At 43.4% G+C, this 18,830-nt stretch overlaps 1 protein-coding gene across 3 annotated transcripts in view; it reads right to left on the bottom strand.

The window, feature by feature from the left end:
• The window catches only part of HMGA2 (high mobility group AT-hook 2), a 122,331-nt gene that overhangs the window by 16,225 nt on the left and 87,276 nt on the right, over positions 1 to 18,830 (bottom strand). For all 3 annotated transcript variants that reach the window (XM_040595497.1, XM_040595498.1, XM_040595496.1), the window contains one exon: positions 8,136 to 8,168. In XM_040595497.1, coding sequence (XP_040451431.1) covers positions 8,136 to 8,168 — 33 coding nt within the window. The remainder of the gene's footprint in view (positions 1 to 8,135; positions 8,169 to 18,830) is intronic.

Below are 18,830 nucleotides of genomic sequence, written 5' to 3'. Positions count from 1 at the left end.
GAGAGGGCAAAGGGGAGTATTGCTGACTTAGAGAAATATTTTAGCTTACCCCTTCAGCCTCCAGCCTTTTATCACCAACTGCAGCACCTGCTCTGAGTGCTACACATGGAGCAGCTCAACAGCTGCAGCCCTTGAAGGCTTATATATGCTTTTAGGGACAGGTCCTGCCCAGCACACATAGAAAGAAGAGAGACCTGAGAGCATGTCTGTATTGAATGGGCAAACGTGTGACCAGTGCTGCATTCAGAAAGCTGCCTCCTGCTCTAGGGCTTGTCTCAAGGGAATTAAATTTTACATAATATGAATAGTTAAAATAACCTTTTTTTTGCTTTTGTCCAGAGCTGAAGGCTCCTCCTGTGTTGGGCTATGCCACGGTGACAGATAGTCCCTGACAAGCCACAAAACAAAAATGTCTTGCTATATCTGATTCCTTTTTAGTCACATGAAATCATGAGTGTGTGCACTCTTATAACTCCCTTATGCAAGAAGGAAGCATCAGCACTTCAGTTTTCACAGAAGCGGGGGGATCAAAGCACTGGAAGACTTGCCTAAAATGGGACTTGCACACTGCAGTGCTCAGTGCTAATGGCTTCAATGGAAGCAAGAGGCTCACACGGCACAGTGCTGTCTGGGGCACCTCTGCTCCTTAGGCAGCATATGGGGTCACAGGGACAGGCACTTCAGCCTGCCTTGTGGGCCACAGGTATGGTAAACAAGGGGGTGCATAGCTCGGTCAGTAAATGCTGACTGAATTTGAATAAGCATCTGAATTTAACAGATGGGACCACCCAAAATCCTGTTTCTTTTCTGCACTCAGGCACTGCCCAGCAGCACTGAGGCCAGTGCTACTGTGAAGCTGGGACTCAGCCAAAGTGTCTTTCTCCTGGTTGTTTACTCAGTGGCCCTTTGACCTTTGAATCATTAGCTGCACTGTGTCCCAGGTTCAGCAAGCGGCATGAAGAACACTTCTCCACTGGCAACCTGGAGCGCTGCTGGGATGGAGAAACGGGGGTGCTGCTCAGGTGACCTACTTGCAGAGCAACTCCTGTCATATGAGAAGCAGGCTACCCCTGCTCTCCTGCGAAGCTCGTTCCACTCCCACCACCCCTCTCCAAGTACTGGATCCTAGCAGAGGCCATACAGGATTTCTAAGTCCCAAATAACATGAGACAGGAGACTGGGGCAGGCAGCGCCTTATGACAGTGCAGCTGCTGGGCAAGTGCCTCTCACTCCTGCGGTGAACCTAAGGCGCCTGCTGACTGCAAGGGAGACTGGGCAAGTAGGGACTGGGGTAGTTTGTGATTTTCTCTAGTAAACAACCAAATTCTCTTGAAGGGAAATGGGGCTACCTGTATGTCTACTGGCAAATCAAAAAGATTGATAGCTGGATTACAAAGGTTATTTGAATATTAGTGAAGCAGTGGTTATGATGCACACCCAAATGCCTAAACTACCTTTATAAAAAACATCTACCTGCTCCCTTTGTGCTCTCCATGAAATGGTGGAAATACTGGGTGAGCTCTGCCTATATTTTCGTTACTGGTAGGATGGGTTCAGTTGAAGGAAGTACTCAAATGAGCTGTGAGAAAAAGCGATTTTTATAAAAGTGATTTTTATAAAATTGATTTGTGGTAATGATCCTGTAGCTCCAGCATTCATTGCGTGAAACTGTACTTGCTGGCAAAGTCTTTGCCATCCCAACACTGACAGGCCAGTGTGTACCTGCCAATGAAATAAACTACAAAACTGTGAAAAAAAATTTGCCTCATAAAGCGGCAACCTACACCTTCAGATCACTCATGTATTTCTGATTTTTGACTCTTCAAAGTGACTGAGTATCTAAATATACTCCTGTTCTGAAGGCAATTTTATTCCTTTTCTTCCCTTCCTTCTGGTCACAGTATCTCGACTTTTTAAATTTATTTACAGCCAAATTCCTGGAAGCAGCCATCTCAAAAATATTACTCTGTCATAGCTATGTAATAAATGATAATAATAAAAACAAAACCTTAGAAACCTAAATCTTACATTGATTTGGGTATTTAGATGTAGCTTCATTGAATTATGATATTCAGTCTGTTCAGAAATTATGTCATATAAATAAAAAAATAATTGCTGTCAGAAATACCTGACTTCCTCTTCTAGCCCTCATTCTTTAGTACAGGCTACTGCTTCATCTGTTCATAGAACTGATGATTGCAACTTCTATATTTTCACCCAGATGTTTTTTGGGTTTTATTTCAAAAAATGGTGGTTTGTTTGTTTGGGTTTTTTTTAGTCATTAGACAAACTATTCAGTCTCCTTGTCACAATACACTGATTAGAAAAGAAGACTGACGATGTCTTCCTTTGGAAACTGCATAATGCAATTGCCACCATTTTGCCTCGGAAGAAGAAAGAAGGCAAGGATGTAAATCCCGGCACCCTCCACAAGACTCCATCTACTGCATTCATGAATAAAGCAAGAGACTTTCCTGGTTTCCTTAAAATCAAATTCAAACCTCTCCCAGAGCAATGGTAGGTCCATTCCTGCAGTTCAGGCATCCACCTAATATCTTAATAATTCTGGCTGTAGTCCACATTTGATATTATTCCAGTTTTGTTTGGTGGTTTGGTTTTTTTTTTTCATTTTACACCAAGCAATCATTACAGGTTGCTTGAAATACAAATAGCAGAACTAGTAACAATGGAACATAATTTTCAGATTGGAGCGATTTTTCCTAAGACTTCCCATGACATTTTTATCTACTTGTTTAAATGATGTTTTCAAATCAGAAAAGTGTTTCCAGAACACTCAAAAGCAAAATCTGGAAGGATTTTGCAAAGCAAAATTGTTCAAAAATCAAAATAAAACCCTATTTTGATTTAAAAAACTCAGTCCCCAGGCGATCATAGTATCATGAAGTTTTGGAAAAACAAAAATTCCAAGGACACTTACGGGGAAAAGGGTCAATAAAAACAAGTTATTTCATTGTGAAACTATTTAGGCAAAACTTTGTAACCGTTCCAACAAGCATCATCCCCCTGTCTGGTGGTGGCAGGAGTCGGGGCACTGAGCCACAGCACGTCCAGAGCTCAGCCCCACTGGGAAAACTTTGGGAAGCTCCACCGGCACCATGTGCCACACGGGGAGGTGCAGCGAGTCTGGGCTGGTGGAGCTGTGATACACACTTGCTTGGCATGTGTTTACATGGTACCAAGAGCCTCCAGCGCATCTAAAATGGCTCCTACTTCTGTCTTTGGTATTTGCTTTAAAATAAACAGTAATAAAAAATTGTAACTTAGCCTTTCCAAGGATGTTCTGGAGCGGTGTATATAACACACATGCACTTACACTACGTTGAAATATAAAAATTCACATACCATTGGAAAATAAAGTTTAACCCCTCTGGGATCTGACAACTTTCTAACTCTCCATATCAGTAAATACAGAAAAGGTACTCAACACTTAACAACACAGCTTGCTGGATGCAGTGTGAAGATCAATGAAACCCTGGGGTACCCTCCAGGGCAGAGCTTTTTCCATGTTTCTACAGCCAAAGCTCAGTTGAGTAAGGCTGCAATATTCCTGGCTTGGCCAGGACACAGGGTGGGCTTGGCCAGTGGCACATGCTCTCTTGGATGTGTATGTGCACCTGCCTGGGAGTGAGGGATTTGCCATCCTGTCTGTGACCAGTGTCACAGATTCTTTTCAACCTGCTAAAGTGGATCTGTGGAGTATTTCTACCACATTTCTGTCTGAGATTTCACAGAAGGTGAAAAAAAAAATCCACATGTGGTGGCTAGCATGTATGCAGAATGCCTGAAGCTTGTGCAAGTGCAGATTTATTGCACGGCACAGAGAGGTGATACAGTATGTGCACCGTGGGCCTGCTGGCCATGGTGTCCCCAGCGCATCGGACCTCCCACACAACCACCACGGATCCCAGGCTTTACTCGGCTCACAAAGTCTGCTGCTTTTGGGCTGCACATGAATGTGTGAATCACAGATGTAGCTCCTGGGCTGCAGAGCCTGTCTGACGCTTTTAACATTACTGTGTCCGACACTGAGTAGGCATATGCATTGGATGCAGCTGGGGAACGCATATAACTTGAGGCTGTGAGGTCATATATTATGACTAATTAACATGCATAACGTTATTGGTACCAAGACGAAGAAATGAGTAACAGGAAAAAATACAGTGAAGCTGCATTTTCTTTCCTATACAATATAACACTTTTCTGTTTAGCTTTTATTCTTGTTGGGATTTGATTTTTTGGGCATTGTTTTAAAAGCATCTGATGTGTTTAGCATTACCTGGAAAAGTACACTGTATATGTACCTTTGGTGTATTTTTTCATACACGTTTTTTCTATGAATATTTTACATGTAACTTTTCTGACTGGTACGCTGTCTTTCTGACTGATATGCTGTCTTTCAGGCTCAGATACAAAGGATTTGCAAAGATTTCAGATTTTAACAGACCTCCCAAAGAGATTATAAGATTTTTCAAAGGGCTGTTCTACACTCACAGTACTTCTTCTCTCCAGAAATGATAAAAATAAAACATGTCCTGTTTCCAGAAAACTTTGATAGCTTTCATGATGTTTTCCTAAAAATATCTATTGTCTCTGTATTACTTAAGAGTTTAACTCCCCCATATGGCTGAGTCTACAGCTGCTACAAATAGCTTAAAAATGAGGAAATAGAAAAATATCTATTTCTATTTGGACTGCTTGTTTGTACACATCAGTAAGAATATTACTACATCATGATTGTAAAATCTGGCTGTCCTTCTTTGGAGACAGGGTAGATTTCAAAGGAGTATCTTGTTTTTGAGGTTTAGGCACATATTTACATGAAAATGCTAAAATTACCGATGCCACACAGTTAGGCTGGCTATCTTTTCCTCACTTCCCCAAGGAAGTGCGAGAGTACGTGTCAGTGATCACCACAGAGATATGTACAGACCTTGGTAATTAAAGGTTTGTATTAATGATATGGGTGTGTAGATTTCCAGTGGATTTTACTGCTGCATTCACCATCTATGTGATGGTAGATCTTCAGAGCTCTGGGGATGTTTGAAGATATTGCATCTGTATGGCCCTGAACTGGCCAGCAGATATTCATAAAGAGATTTAGAGCATGGTGGAGCCCTGCACAATGCTTAAAATCTGGGAACAGAACTGTTATTAATAAAATGCGAATTTTATCTAGTCTTGCTCTTTCTATGTTTTTTAAAATGACACAAACCCAAAAGCCATAGGCATTAGCAGCAGTAGCAAGAGTAAAGGTGACGTTAACTAATGCTCACAGAAAACTTTGAGAATACACCAAAAATTGAAAGCACAGGAAAGCACTCAGATACGAAGCCTGACCACGAGTTTCTTTCACTTTTACCAAGGCAGGCTGGGGTAACACACCATCATACAGCAGTTCTCAACTGTAACCTCTTACAGTCCCCACTGATGAAGAAAGGATACATTTCTAACTTAATCCAGACTGCCACATGGTAAAGCCATCTGGGAGGATATTTTGAAGGAAACAGATGGAAAAGGAAGAGATTCCTCTGAATGTAGTGTAAGATTTACATTATCCTCCATGAACTTCCATGTAGTCCCCATGTTTATATAATTTATCACTATTTCCTTAGACAGCTCAGATTAGGAAGCCTGCATGAGCTCATGTTCTTGTTGTTAATTCTGAATGTGAACCTCCCTCCTTTAAAGGGAAATTCAGTAGTGTAAAAAGAAATCAGAGAAAGGCAACTGGGCTTAAGTGAAACCCAGCAGCATGAAGTTCCTGATCGTCCCAGGAATTACACTGTTTTATCTCCTTCTTTCAGCCTCAGGAAGACACTGTCATGAATGCTTGCTCAGAGTGATAATTTTTGTTCTCTACCATGTACCCATACCCAGCAAAACCGCAATGTTGTGCTAGCATAAGTGCCTATTAAAACCAGGAAGGGTTAAAGATAAGTCAATGATTTCACTGAACATCCCCCAGGCCAAGGACTGAAAAAAAGAAATGCTCTCTGAGTGAATGCACGGCACACAAATAATTTAAAGAGTGTAATTTCACTAGTCGTGTTGTGATGACTGGGGATTTCTAAAAAGCCCTCTTTCTCCTTTCATGCATTCTTCTGTGCCTCCTCGTTTTCTATACAAACATTTCCATTACTAATGGGAATGCCAACGGGCCTCCTTTTCTCTCTCTCACTCTCTCACTCTCTCTGACCATGGAGATACTGCCGAGGCACCGTGCAGCAGCGGCTGCATCCAGCTGGCTGAAAACCCCTGCAGCATCCCCACTGGAATTGTTGCTTCGGGAAAGAAGGGACGGGAAGATCCATACAGGGAACCCTGGTGCTTTGGTTCAAACACCTACATCATTTTGCCATCAATTAAACCTGTCATTACTTTGTTGTGCTACCAAAAGACAGAGTCCCAGGTCCCCTCTTTGTCCTCCTACACCCCAGCCCAGCCTCAGTCCCAGCCATTTCTTCCTCTCTTGTGCTAGGGCTTGCACTCAATTACTGTTCAAACAAAACACTCACAGAAATAAGCCCAGGGAAGCTGGAGACCTACAGGCACCACGTGCCATCGGCTGCAGTGGCTTCTGTCAGGATAGGCTGCTGGCAGAGCCACCAGCTCTAGACCCCTTCATCCTGCTGACCCCAGTGGGGATAAGCTCTGCTATGTACCAGAGAAACCACAACACAAACAGCCTCCCAGGGGTCTTCACCTCCCAGATCTGTCCTCCTTTGCACAGCAGGGTTTAAGCCTTCCTGTCTCTCAGGTGCCATGGAGGAGATGGCTGGCTTTCTGCCCATCAGCAGATTTACTACTGCGGTGTAGTAGGAATAGCCTTATTGCAGCCCTAAAAGTTGAAGGATGTAAGCGAGACTAGGGAGAGGAAATACCTTTTATTAGAACAACTTGGTGTGTTTTGAATCATGTGGTGTAGTCAGAAAGTTATAGATGGTAAGTCCTCAGGGACTGACTTTGTGTTTCTTGCATAAGCTGTCCTAATAAAAGACATTAACTCTCCTTGCAAAACTTACCTCACCTGAAAATACTACTGCATTCATCCTGTATGTTATCTCTGCCATTCGGAGATATTAATATTATTGCCAGTGCCATAGATTCATCATTGCTGCAACTGTATTGATTCGTTTTGTTGAAACCCGATTCTTGCACATGCTTTGGAGAGTTACATCATTTCACCCCTTCAACTCACAGCTAGGATGTTTTCTGTTTCATATGTAACAGCTCCTAATTCAGATTACAGAGATATTACAACAATGTATGCTATACAATAATGTATTAAAACCATAAGGTGGAAAACCAAAAGTATTATTCCCTTTTGAAAGCAGATCTCTTTCCAGAAAAGCAACGGACCCTTTATGCTCTTGACTCAGCAATCATTCATATTCATGGCAGTACAGCAGCACAGCCCATTGACTTTGCTGAGCAGGGATGGACCTGCTCCCATGCACATAGGCTTTTTCTGCTGTTGCATACGTAACAAAGTGGCAGAGTTAGGTTTTCAGGTTTTTTAACACAGGACAGGCTGGGGAAAGAAAATGGAGGCAATTGTAAATGCAGTGTTTGATTGCTTTCATGGCACCTTGTGTCTTGCACTTGGTCCAAAGTATTAAAGAACAATGACACCATCCAACAGAAGAAGTTTAAATGTGTTAGTCTTTATTATGAATCCAGTCCAGTTACCAAGTTCAGCCTATCTTATTTTGTGGTTTTAGAGACTCCTTTAGACCAGGTGAAAGAAAAGTTTTATACCTGTGCTCCTTCCTTGCTGTAAGAAGTCCCCAGCTACCCACTTTCAGCACACACAGAGATACCTATCACATGCCAGACTTGCACCATACGTGTGTGTGTCTGCATTATCATCACAAGGTAGATGCTGCAGAAGGAGGACATTTCTGAGCAAGTATCGTCCACTGCTTTCTCCTTTCCTTCCTAAGGGCCACCACGTGAATTGTTTTGGTGGTTATGCCTAGCAAGCCAACAGCTGACCCCCAGCTCATACAGTTGATGAATTTCTCTTCATTCTTTACAGTAAAAGAGACCAGTTTAAACACTGAAGAATTATTTCATTTAAAGTAGTCTAAAAAATTTAAATTAGCTTTTCTTACCTGAGCAGGCTTTTTTTGAACCACTTGTTGAGGCTGAAAAGTAAAACAAAAGCATGGTAAGAAACAACATTCACTGAGGTCACTTAGCTGTGATTTCACAGACACCGGGAAAAATGTTTTCAAGTAACAGAAATAAAACACAGGCAAAGCCCACATTCAGAAATGGAGTGATAACATACCCACCTGGCTTCTCCTACACCTATCTATGACCTTGCTCTAAAGCAGTTGAGATTACTGTGGATGCAGAGAAGTACGTTGTTTGTATAATCAAAACCAAAGTCAACTATAATTTAATATGTTACATCTCCCATCTCTTCTACGGTACTGCTAGATTTACTTTGCTGCATTACCTATCAGACTGGGAGAGTGGCCTAATTTTATAACTATATTTTGTTGTCTCCACTGATGGTGTTCACTCTCTCACCACATTTAGCCATGAGTGGAGTGTCCTGCTGTGGGGAAGTGTCTCCCTCCTGGCCACGAGCAGAAGCAAAGTTTGGGCAGAGAGGTGAGGGACACATAACTCCATTCCAGAGCCAGGGCTTCCCACCTGACCAAAGCCAGGAGGCTGGGAGAGGCAGTGGCTCAAGCCCTCAGCAGTTCCTCTTTGAGATCTCTAGCTGCACAAAGGTGATGCTGTGCTGACCTTTGTGAACCTGTTGACATGATTTTGGGGGTGCCCATCATTGGGCAGGTTGGGTGTGTGGGCAGGGAGAGCCAGAGGCTGTGTCTGTCTGCCTATGCAGGACCTGGTGGCACAGCCATGGGCTCCTCAGCAAGTCTCCCTCCTGGCTGCTCCCACCTGGGAATGGGAAACAGTCCCTACATGAGTCAGGAGAATCCACCAAGGTACCAGTGCCCTTCATCCCCACTCCGGGGAGGAGGAGGAGTACTGATTAAGGAACTAATACAGGCATGCTTAAAATACACCACCACTGCCCGGACAATGTGACAATCCTTGTGGGTGCCAAGAGTAGCGCCAAACAATAAGACCACAGATAAAGGATGAAACCCTGACACCAAGAACACAAAAGTGCTTTTCTTACTTCAGTGGGGCAAAGCTGCTGCCTCCCCCCCTGCCAGGACTTTCTTTTTTCAAAGCGTATGAATTGCACCCAACAATTTTCTTCCTGCCCTTCCTTCCTGCCTATTCCTAATCCCAGCCATGATTTTAGTGCCTCGCTTGGGCAGAAGCCAACATGCTGTCCCTCTGCATGGCCAAAGCCTAATTTTCATGACAGTGTAGTAGGAAATAACTGGAATATTTCTGAATAAACAGTTTAGTGGAACTGGCCTTTCAGAGCAATATTTCAGTGGGAAGGATCAATGAAAATGTAAATTAAATGTAACTGATTCAATTCAGACTGCCTACCACAAGCGTCCCCTTTTAACAAGAGATGCTTTGTTTATTTTCAGTCTTTTTCTAATTCAGTGGAATCCTACTGCTGTTGTATTTTTGTATCTGTGCCTCAGGCTCCAAGTTCTGCTCTCAAATAAATATGAGAAAAAACCTATGTGATGACTGGGTCCGTTTTAAACTCCAGGGTGGACCCTTTTCTTTTCCATTAAATTCCCTTGCAATGGAGAAGCTATTACCAAGGCACACATTTTACTGATGCCTTCTCCAGGTGGACTGCAAGCCCTGAACTCATTTTAATGGACATTTGCTGCCCTTGGACAAAGGAATGATTTGATTCAAAGGAAGCCCTCATAATTACAGAACTCATTGAACTCTTCAGTACTCTGCCACTAGTGCTTTTCTGCTTTATTTTCTTTTTTTGCCTGTTGATTACACCTGTACACATGTTTACTCCCAAAGCACATGAAATCCACAGACATTCTTAGAGGCTGACTGTTTTCTCCTGCTCAGAAATGCCCATATATTTTTGGCTGTGCGCTCTGTATTCATGTGACTCTCACACACTGTAGCTCAATGAAATCTTCTGAAAGAGCTGCCAACTCACCAAATTTTCCATGAATTAGGTCCTGACACTTCAATGAGAGGGAAGACAATGTCTGAAACAAGGCCAGCTCTGGCTTTCTGCCTAGTATGTGTCACAGTAATTCTACCAGCTGCCCTTCTACACAGCACTTCATACTTTTCAGACCACCAAAAAGCCCCTTAAATACTTTCAGTGATAGCTGGGGCTCACTGGGGCTCAAGCTGCCAGCATGTTTTCCCAGCCTCTGGCACCCAGTGGCTCTGGACTGGACCTAGAGAGTTTTTTGTGTGTGTTTGTTTTGTTTTGTTGTTATTTTTATGAATGGCTTTCACAGGGGACGGAGTCCAGCACAATCCTATGCAGCCATTCATAAAAAGCAGAGGGAAAATATTGTACTTTGCCCAGTTGGAAACTGTCTCTGATAGTGACCAAGGCTTTCAAGAATCTTAGTCATTCAAGACCTTTGCTATTGTAGTGCTTCATGTCGAGACCTCCAAGGCAGTGCTTGCTTACTGCTGGCTAGGTTTCCACTGGATTTGGGATCTGGAGGTCAGCGCATGTTATGCTTTCTCCCTTAAATGGAAGAAGCACAGCTATGAAAGCCCAGAAGCAGGGCTCACCCCCAAAGCCGGTATTAGTGGCACACACCAGCAACACACCAGGAGCCATGCCCACTCGTGTCGTGCTGAGGGTTCCAGCTTGTGGTGGCTGAATCGCTGCAAGTGCTGGTTTTCAGGGGCATTGCTTTTCCTGCTTCAGCTTGGCTGAGTGGGAGAGCTATCTGGATGAATGCAGGCTGGATAAATCTAGCAAGGTCCAGTCCTGCGAGGACTGCAGTGTCTGCTCACTTAGGTCACCCCAGACTAGAAGAACTGAGGTGTACAGGAATAATGAGAAATATCCCAAGCACCAATCATTTCTTTAACTGTTGTGGATGTAATGCCTTTGGAAACTTTTAGACACACTATAGATACAAACGCCTCAACTCACTAAGCTTTGTGTTCACTGAGTTAAGAGATCTTTTCAGGGCTTCAAGGGAGACACCTCTGATTCAAAAGAGTGTTGTACTGCATGTTCAACTAGCTGGAAAGAAAGAGAATCTGTCTTGGTTATGGAAAAGACTGGAACCATAAAAAAGCCAAGGACAAGGGACTTTATAGAGGTGCTTTGGAGCAAAATAAAGTTGTATGCAAGACACAAGAGCTCTGAACTATTATGTACCACCCCCCACCCCCCGCAAGAGCCTCCAAAGTAAGATGGCAGACCTTCTGCTCTGCCACAGGCTCTCTCACGTCAGTGATCACATGTAAGGGGAGCTTCACGCAACACAGGACTTTCACATTTTATTTTTAGCCTAAGTTTAAAAAACAGCTATTGTACAGTGAATGTGTATCAGCTGAAATTCCATACACTTGAAAGCAAAATTTTGGGTTTTTTACATCATATGCTAGTACAAGTCAACTTTAAGTAGCTTTCTTAAATCTGTATGAGACAGAACAAGCCATAGTGTTGCAAAAGTCCTATGGCCATGTCATTTAAATGTCTATCAATCAAGAAGAAATCCAAAATACAGCAGAATTTCTTTTGCCATGTTTAAACTATTAAGTATGTGAGCTAAGGCAAAAGAGAGTAACTTAAAACTTCAGGGTAAGATTCCTAACTTTGAACAGAAAAAAATAATAAACAACCTAGAGAAGAAAGTACACAAAGTTTTTGGCGATCTTTGCATTAAGTTTTGGATGTTCAAAGCCCAACTGCCTATCTTCTACAAGACACTTCCACTCCCCCTGTCACCACATCCCTCCTTTTATTTTAGTTTCTAATTATGTTACTTTAGTCTTTGTTAGTACCTTAGATGCATCCTTATAGCCTATACAGTGTCTGGTCAAACAATTTCTTTGCATTCTATACGAGCACAAAAGAGCAGCCAGCCTCATGTGATGAATCTGTATTCATCTTGTACCAGCAGTGAAAAGTTGTATCAAATTCAATTTGTCACACTTCTCATTCGCTGGAGTGCTTCTTACCCTGTGACTTTTCATAGTGTTATAAAAATAAGGAAGGATAAGGGTAAGCCTATGTCAACTAGTATGAGCAATGCTGGAACACATTTTTTATGATCAGAGATAAAAGTGCTGGTTTGAATGGAAATCATCCCCTGACCGCTGTGCCTGAAGCTCCTAGATTTTGTGTTCGTGTCTTCCTCTTCAAACTGAGTATTATGAAGCTGTTTGACTGATGCTTCTTGGCAACACTGACCCTGTTCTATTCCCACAGCTTGACACAGACAAGACATTTGCATGGAGGTAGCTCTGCTGGTGAGACTAAATGACCATGATGGAAACTAATACCCAGTTAGGATGACATTTATAGTGCTGACAGCTCAGTGTTGTGCAGAGATCATTAAAATAATTTCATAGGTCACCCAAACACTTGTAGTTCTAAATTAAAAGATGAGTAAAACCATATTTAGTCTTTTTGTCTACATATCCTCAAAAAATCAGGAAGTTCATATTATACCAGTTGAAACCAATATAATCTAAAATAAATCATGTCTTCCAAGCAGTTCCATATGACAGCAGAGTAACTACTGTTCTGCCCTACAGCCTTAATTGGTTCGAGTCCAGCCTCTCCCTCCCTCTTCCAGCACAGAGTGATACAAGGCTGGGACCAGGAGCCCACGCAGCCTGTAAGAGAGCCCTCGCCTCTGGGCAAAAGCTACTTTCAGCTTCATGTCAGCAGGAATCTACCCCACATTGCATGGGGCAGTGTGCCTGCCATTCGCTCCTCTGGTCCAGCTATACTCATTGCTTGTTTTAGAAATGATCTTCCTTTCAAGGGGGTAGCAGAAATGCTTTTTTACCCCATCAGTAGTGAGCGGGAAACCCACCTCCACAAGCAGGACTGGCCTGTGTTTTGGAAGCTCAGGTCATGAATTCTCCTGCCTCCATCACATGTTTGCAGTCAACTGGCAACCGTGGTGTCTGTGTATGCACACTGCTGTGGGTCATTAGGATCTAACAGCAAAACCATCTGGCCCAGAGAGTTCAAAGGAGATTTCACAGTTCTCTGTGCAGTCTCATAAATGAGGCTAATAGTAATGTGTAGAGAATTTTGGCAAAATCCGTGGAACTTTTATTCTTTATTTTCTATCCTACTTGGCACTCCTCTGAGTTTTTAATACCAAATACAAAGTAAGGTCATTCAAAAAATATTTATTAGCTTATTAAACTGACCTCCCCTGACTGCTGCTGGAAAACCCTGCAACATCTCAGGAGCTGCACCAATAACTTTAGCTGATGACAAAGTAAGTAGTATTTCTATTCCACTTGTGGAAGAGAGCAGAGAGCATCACAAAACTTCATGTTTTAATTGGCGAACTCAAAACACAATGCTTCAAATGACTCTTTTGGTAGCCTGAAAATTCAGGCACTGGCACATATATCCAGTCAGGTATGTACATATCCAATGGAAGTCACACAACTGACTTCAGAAGGATTAGGATTTCATATATTTTGTTTATAGAGAGGTACTTTCATGACAAAACGTCTGTAACTTGCTACATTTGCAATGGTTTTATGTTCTGAGACAATAAAAACCATGAAAGGAATGTATTAAAAATCAAATTCTGTTTTCTTTTATGCTTGTATAACCCATGATTTTTCAGTTGCTTTGACCCAACCTGCTCACAGAGGTAGATTTCCCACCATTACAGATCTTGGCAAGTACAAATTCAATGGGTAGGACAGGAAGGGAAAAACCATTAATTTTTCTTCATCCACTATCTGAACATTAGTTCAAGCACACCACTACCCCACTGAGTTTATCAAGGATTTAATCAAAATTCAAAGCACAGTAGCTGTTAGTTCAGTGCTCTTGATAGACACTATTAATTTTTACAATGTTTCAGCCAGTATTGATTAAGTTTCCATAAAATATTTAGGGTAGCACAGCTTATGAAATACCCACTTAATGGGCTTTGTATCTGTGGTTCAATACTATAAGCAAAGTTTAAGTTGGTGTACTGAGCTAAAATCAATAGTTTGGCAGCAGGAGGCTCTGTGGCTGCTGACTGCTCTTCTTCAGCCACCACTGCTCTGCTGGGTTCCCCTGTTACTTCATCATCATCCATCAAGCATTTGAGAAGCTTTCCTGATACATTTTGCCCAGATTTAGTTCAGCATCTTGTGCGTTTTTCTGCTCAAATATTAAGAAGCAATTTCTGCCTTTCAGAATAATTCTACTACACAGTTCAGCACTGAGGTTTTCTTGATATGCACCTAAGGAAACATGAGCTGGCTCTTTTGTCTGGCAAGCGTCATAAGTATCTGTCTATTTATAACTCCCTACACAGACAGACTATTAAGAAAACCAGATGGGAGGTTCCAGTTATTCTTGGTTATAACATAAGGAAAAACCCCTACATTTTAGCAGACAGAAATAAATGATAAGTTATTTGCAAAGAAAGCAAGCCCTTGTGATTCAGGGATATAAACTGATCAGAAACTACTTAGCCTTATAAACCTTGCAGACTTCTCCAGACAAACAACTACTGTGTAACTGTTTATTTATCTCTGGGCTATCTTGTCTGTTTATATACAGCAACCCCTGGGCACACCACGTATTTCTCTTTGCTCACGTGGAAATGATTTTTGATCACTACTAAACAGGCTAGATTTGAATTGATGACCTACAGGTGAAAAGCACTGTATCGCATTACCATCTGGTTCTGGTTGTTTCAGAGTCTTCCCTCTCATCTTGCTCAGGCACCTCCCACTGTACAGACCGAAAAACCAGGGGCAGGCAGTTCCTGCTTCAGAGGCCATTCCTGGTGGTACCACTGATGGTGGCCATGTGGGGCTGATCGGGACTGTCATCAGTGGACACATCTCTGAACCTGACTGGAAGGAGCTTCCAAATCCCCCCGACCTTTGCACTGGCCTCCAGTGAAATAACAGAGTGAACAGGGCAGTAAAGCCCCAAACCAGCCAACCTGTGGCAAAATCTGTTAGTTTGGAAAGTGAATTCTGAACTTCAGTGGTTTTGCTCAAAATGTAACTCTTCTGTTTCTGGCCTCCTACATTCATTCTCCTCCTCATTTTAAGGTCACAAAGACTCCAACTTGTTCAGTAACAGTGTCCTTGTGTCATTTAGAGACTGGAAAACATGCACAGCCCATTTTCAACAATGTAGGCTTAGATACAATTAAACAATTAGATTAATTTCCAGGTCTATGAAAGCCTCTGCTAACAACAGGCCCAAGCCTAGACACAGGGATGGAAAAAGAACTGAAGTGGCACTGATGGAAAACAAGGGGTAATTGCTCCACTGGGCAGCCCTAGGACTACAGCAGTGTCCCAGCAGTGTCAGGTGGCAACTCTGTCCCCTGCCCCACCACAGTGCTGCTGCAATGGCCACACCACAGCCCAGAGCTGCACTTCTTCACAAGAGTCCCTGAAGGAGGATACCGGTGAAAATAGTCTGCACTTCCCTCAGCTCTTGGGCACCTTCACTACCCTGGAAAGGCAGCTGTTCAAGCTACCTTGAAGGTAGTGAGTCAAGCCAAGGAGTCTCAGGGTCCTCCCTTGGCTATTTCACAGTGGCAGACCATGGCATATTTCTTCGTATTTCTTCAGTCTAGCTGCACGCTAAAAGTGCTGCTGCCTCCACGGATGTGCATTTCATGTTTTATCAAGGCACATCTCAACCAGAGGAGGAGAACATCAGAGTGGGCACTACGTAAAGGCAGGTACAGGAGAACCTGATCTGCCCAGAAAACTGCAGACTTCACCTACAGGAGAAAACAATCCAGTTGAGGTCCAGAGCCTGGCTTGCACCTGTACCGCCTTTCTTCCCCCTCTTCGGGGCACCCTTTTCTGCAGTGCTCAAAGGGAAGAGCCTGTGGGCCATGCTGTTTCCTTAACCACACCCAGGTACCATGTTAGAGGGCAGAGGACAAGACATTGAAGGAGAGAAGGCTCCCAACAAAAGCACAGATGACTGCAGGGCAGTGCCTGGGGCTGTGCCTCAGCACTGTTCAGCTCACTGAGCTGTGCAGACTCAACGGCACAAAATATGACTGGATAGAGACACAACTCTATCTAGATCCTGTTAGGAAGAGCTATCTGTCCCCTCATCTGCACAAACTGGGGTAAGGATACAAGGGATCTAGGCAGCTTCTTTTGCACAGCCATTTCTGCCCCTTCAGAGATGTAAAGCGTCTTGTACAGAGATTATGTGGTCATCCCCAGGCCTGGCTCTAAAGTCCTGCAGGAGCTTCCCCTCCCAATCCAGCCCATTGCCTCTGTGACCTCTCATTGCCCTGTGATGGCTAGGCAGGATTTTCCTCCAAAGAAAAGGCACACAGCACAAGGAAGGCCAATCGACTGTGCCTGGCTGATTTTCTGCAGCTGAGGATCTGGCCTGAGGCACTTCTCTTCAACTTCTTTGTCTGAGCAGATCCATTGGTAGCCACATGGTTGGCTGGGGATGTTTTTGTATGTCTGGGATACACGGATGTCTGATAGCTGTCTGTCTATCGAATAGATTTGATAATTATTACTGCCTCCAGGAAACTGATGCTGCTAAAAGTGTCTGTCAGAGTCTGACCAGAGCCTGCTGACATCCTGGCACAGTTTCATAAAGAAGTCAGTGTACAAAATAGAAATACATTTTCCACGTACTTGAAATATACTAGGGGCTTGGTGGCGAGTTGTTGTAATTAATCCACTTCCTGGCTTGATAAATTTTGGGATCATTCTAGTGTGTGGTATGTTAAATACTCAACTCAGTTCATGCTGTTATTTTTTACATAGAAATTACATTCATTATGTCCAAAGGCGTGATTTGTAGGCACTCCTTGCAAAGCAGAAAAACCCTCATTGCATGGCATTTCTAGTGTGCTTTTACCATTCACTCACTAATGGCAATCTCATCATATGCATCATTGTGAAACCCGCATGACAGGGTCATGTATTTTAAAAGATGGCAGCAAAATTATTTTCTCTTTTATCTAGCTACAACCCACTTAATAGAAGATTGCAAAGTCAAAGTCTACAACATCCTATCATCTGCCTCTCAACAGCAGCAGAAATATGAATAGTGTCAGTGTACACATGCTTCTCTCGATCTGAAAGAGAGAGAAAGAAAGGGGAAGAGAGGGAGGAAGAGATTCTGCTCTGGATAATCCTGGTGTAACTTTGGAGTTGTTCTATTTATGTCCCTGGACAGACTCTGAATTTAGCCCAGTTTAGGAGAGAAGAATTTGACGGCAATTTTTACAGGACAATTACCTGACTGTCTAGCTACAGTTATTTAATAGCCCTTTGGAAGCTACATCTGACCTGAAGATCCTATTTGTTCTTTGGATCTAACATTGTGAACATCAAAGGCATGTGGTGTTAGGTATGCACACAAATCCCCTGCAGCTTTTTTCATAATAGTACTGAAACCTGATCCCACAGCAAGAATGCAGCCCTGCAGCACCCCAGCACCCTGCTCCCTGGTACAGCTTAAGGTGGTTTCCTCGCTCACAGAGCTCCATCCACCACTTGGAAAGCCGCCTGCTTTTAAACCTTGCTAGGGAGGGCTTGTGAACAATTTAGCAAACCCAGGTCATTTCAGAGAGTAGGGCTGCTCGATATTTACTCTCAGTTTTCCTGACAATTCCTCCGTATTTTGTTGTTTCTGTTGCTGAAGTGACAAAAACTGATTTTTCATGTCACAAAGAACAAAGCTCAATCCTGTCCTTGGCTAAATTCTGCCCTTGGTTCAAACCATTTTCAGAGTCTACCCAAAGAAGTAAATGGTTTCATCTCCCAACTAGTCACATTTTATTGTGCTTGGAACTTAGGTGGTTTGGGACATGCCAAAAATACACCAGTTGGTAGTATCTGTGGCTAGGTGGTCCTGGCAGCAGAGGTGAAAGCAGCTTGCTGGATGAAGAAGGATAGCTGGCCTCCAAATACTGCTGTAGTTGGCACAGAGAGACAAACCATTTCTGGGAATTAGGTACACTGGGTAGACAGAAGCTTGACTTGCAGCTGAACATAATCTGCCTCTGTGAGATCAGGTATTATATCAGCACCAGACTGCTTCACGGCAGCTGCAAGATCGTTTTAGCATTGGCAGCAATGTGGCCAAGGATACACTGATACTCTAGATGTTAACAGGTAAGGGAGCTCCTCATGGTGTCAAGCAGGGTCCTGCTGGTGGCCCGCAGGCTGCTCCCAGGCACCGACATATCCTCACATTCCATGCCTGTGACTGTCCAGCCCAGCTTCAAGCAAGGTTTTATCTGGAGAAGGCAGCCAGGGAGCATGAAGGTGCACCTTGAGGCGAGCCCCACGGACACCAGAAGTTGCTGTGAGCCTATTGCTCTCCCAGGCAAACCCCAGGGCCAGCAAGGAGGCCACAAGCAAAGGACAGCATTTGGCGGAGGGGTGAGGAAACACCAGTATAGCTTGGGACAAGCTAGTGTGTACACCTAGAGCTTCTGGAAATCTTTGGCTGGTAGGGAACAACGCTGGAAAGTTTCAGTTGGGTTGCATAGTGAGAAAGATCTAAAGGGATGAGATGGAGGAATGCAAGTGGCAAGGAGAGATGGTGGGGAAGAAGGGGACCAAATGCACACCACCTTCCCTGCTTGCACACAAGTGGGAACAGAGTCTCTGCGCTGCCTGTTATGTCCAAAGAACTGAGAGGAAACACGTAGAAATACCTTACCCATATTTCTTTTTGTCCACCAACGTAC

Source organism: Falco naumanni, chromosome 5 (genome assembly GCF_017639655.2).
Source record: "Falco naumanni isolate bFalNau1 chromosome 5, bFalNau1.pat, whole genome shotgun sequence".
In the NCBI taxonomy this organism is placed as follows: domain Eukaryota; kingdom Metazoa; phylum Chordata; class Aves; order Falconiformes; family Falconidae; genus Falco; species Falco naumanni.
Note: the sequence above shows the minus strand (reverse complement) of the source record. Positions and strands in the feature narration are given on the sequence as shown.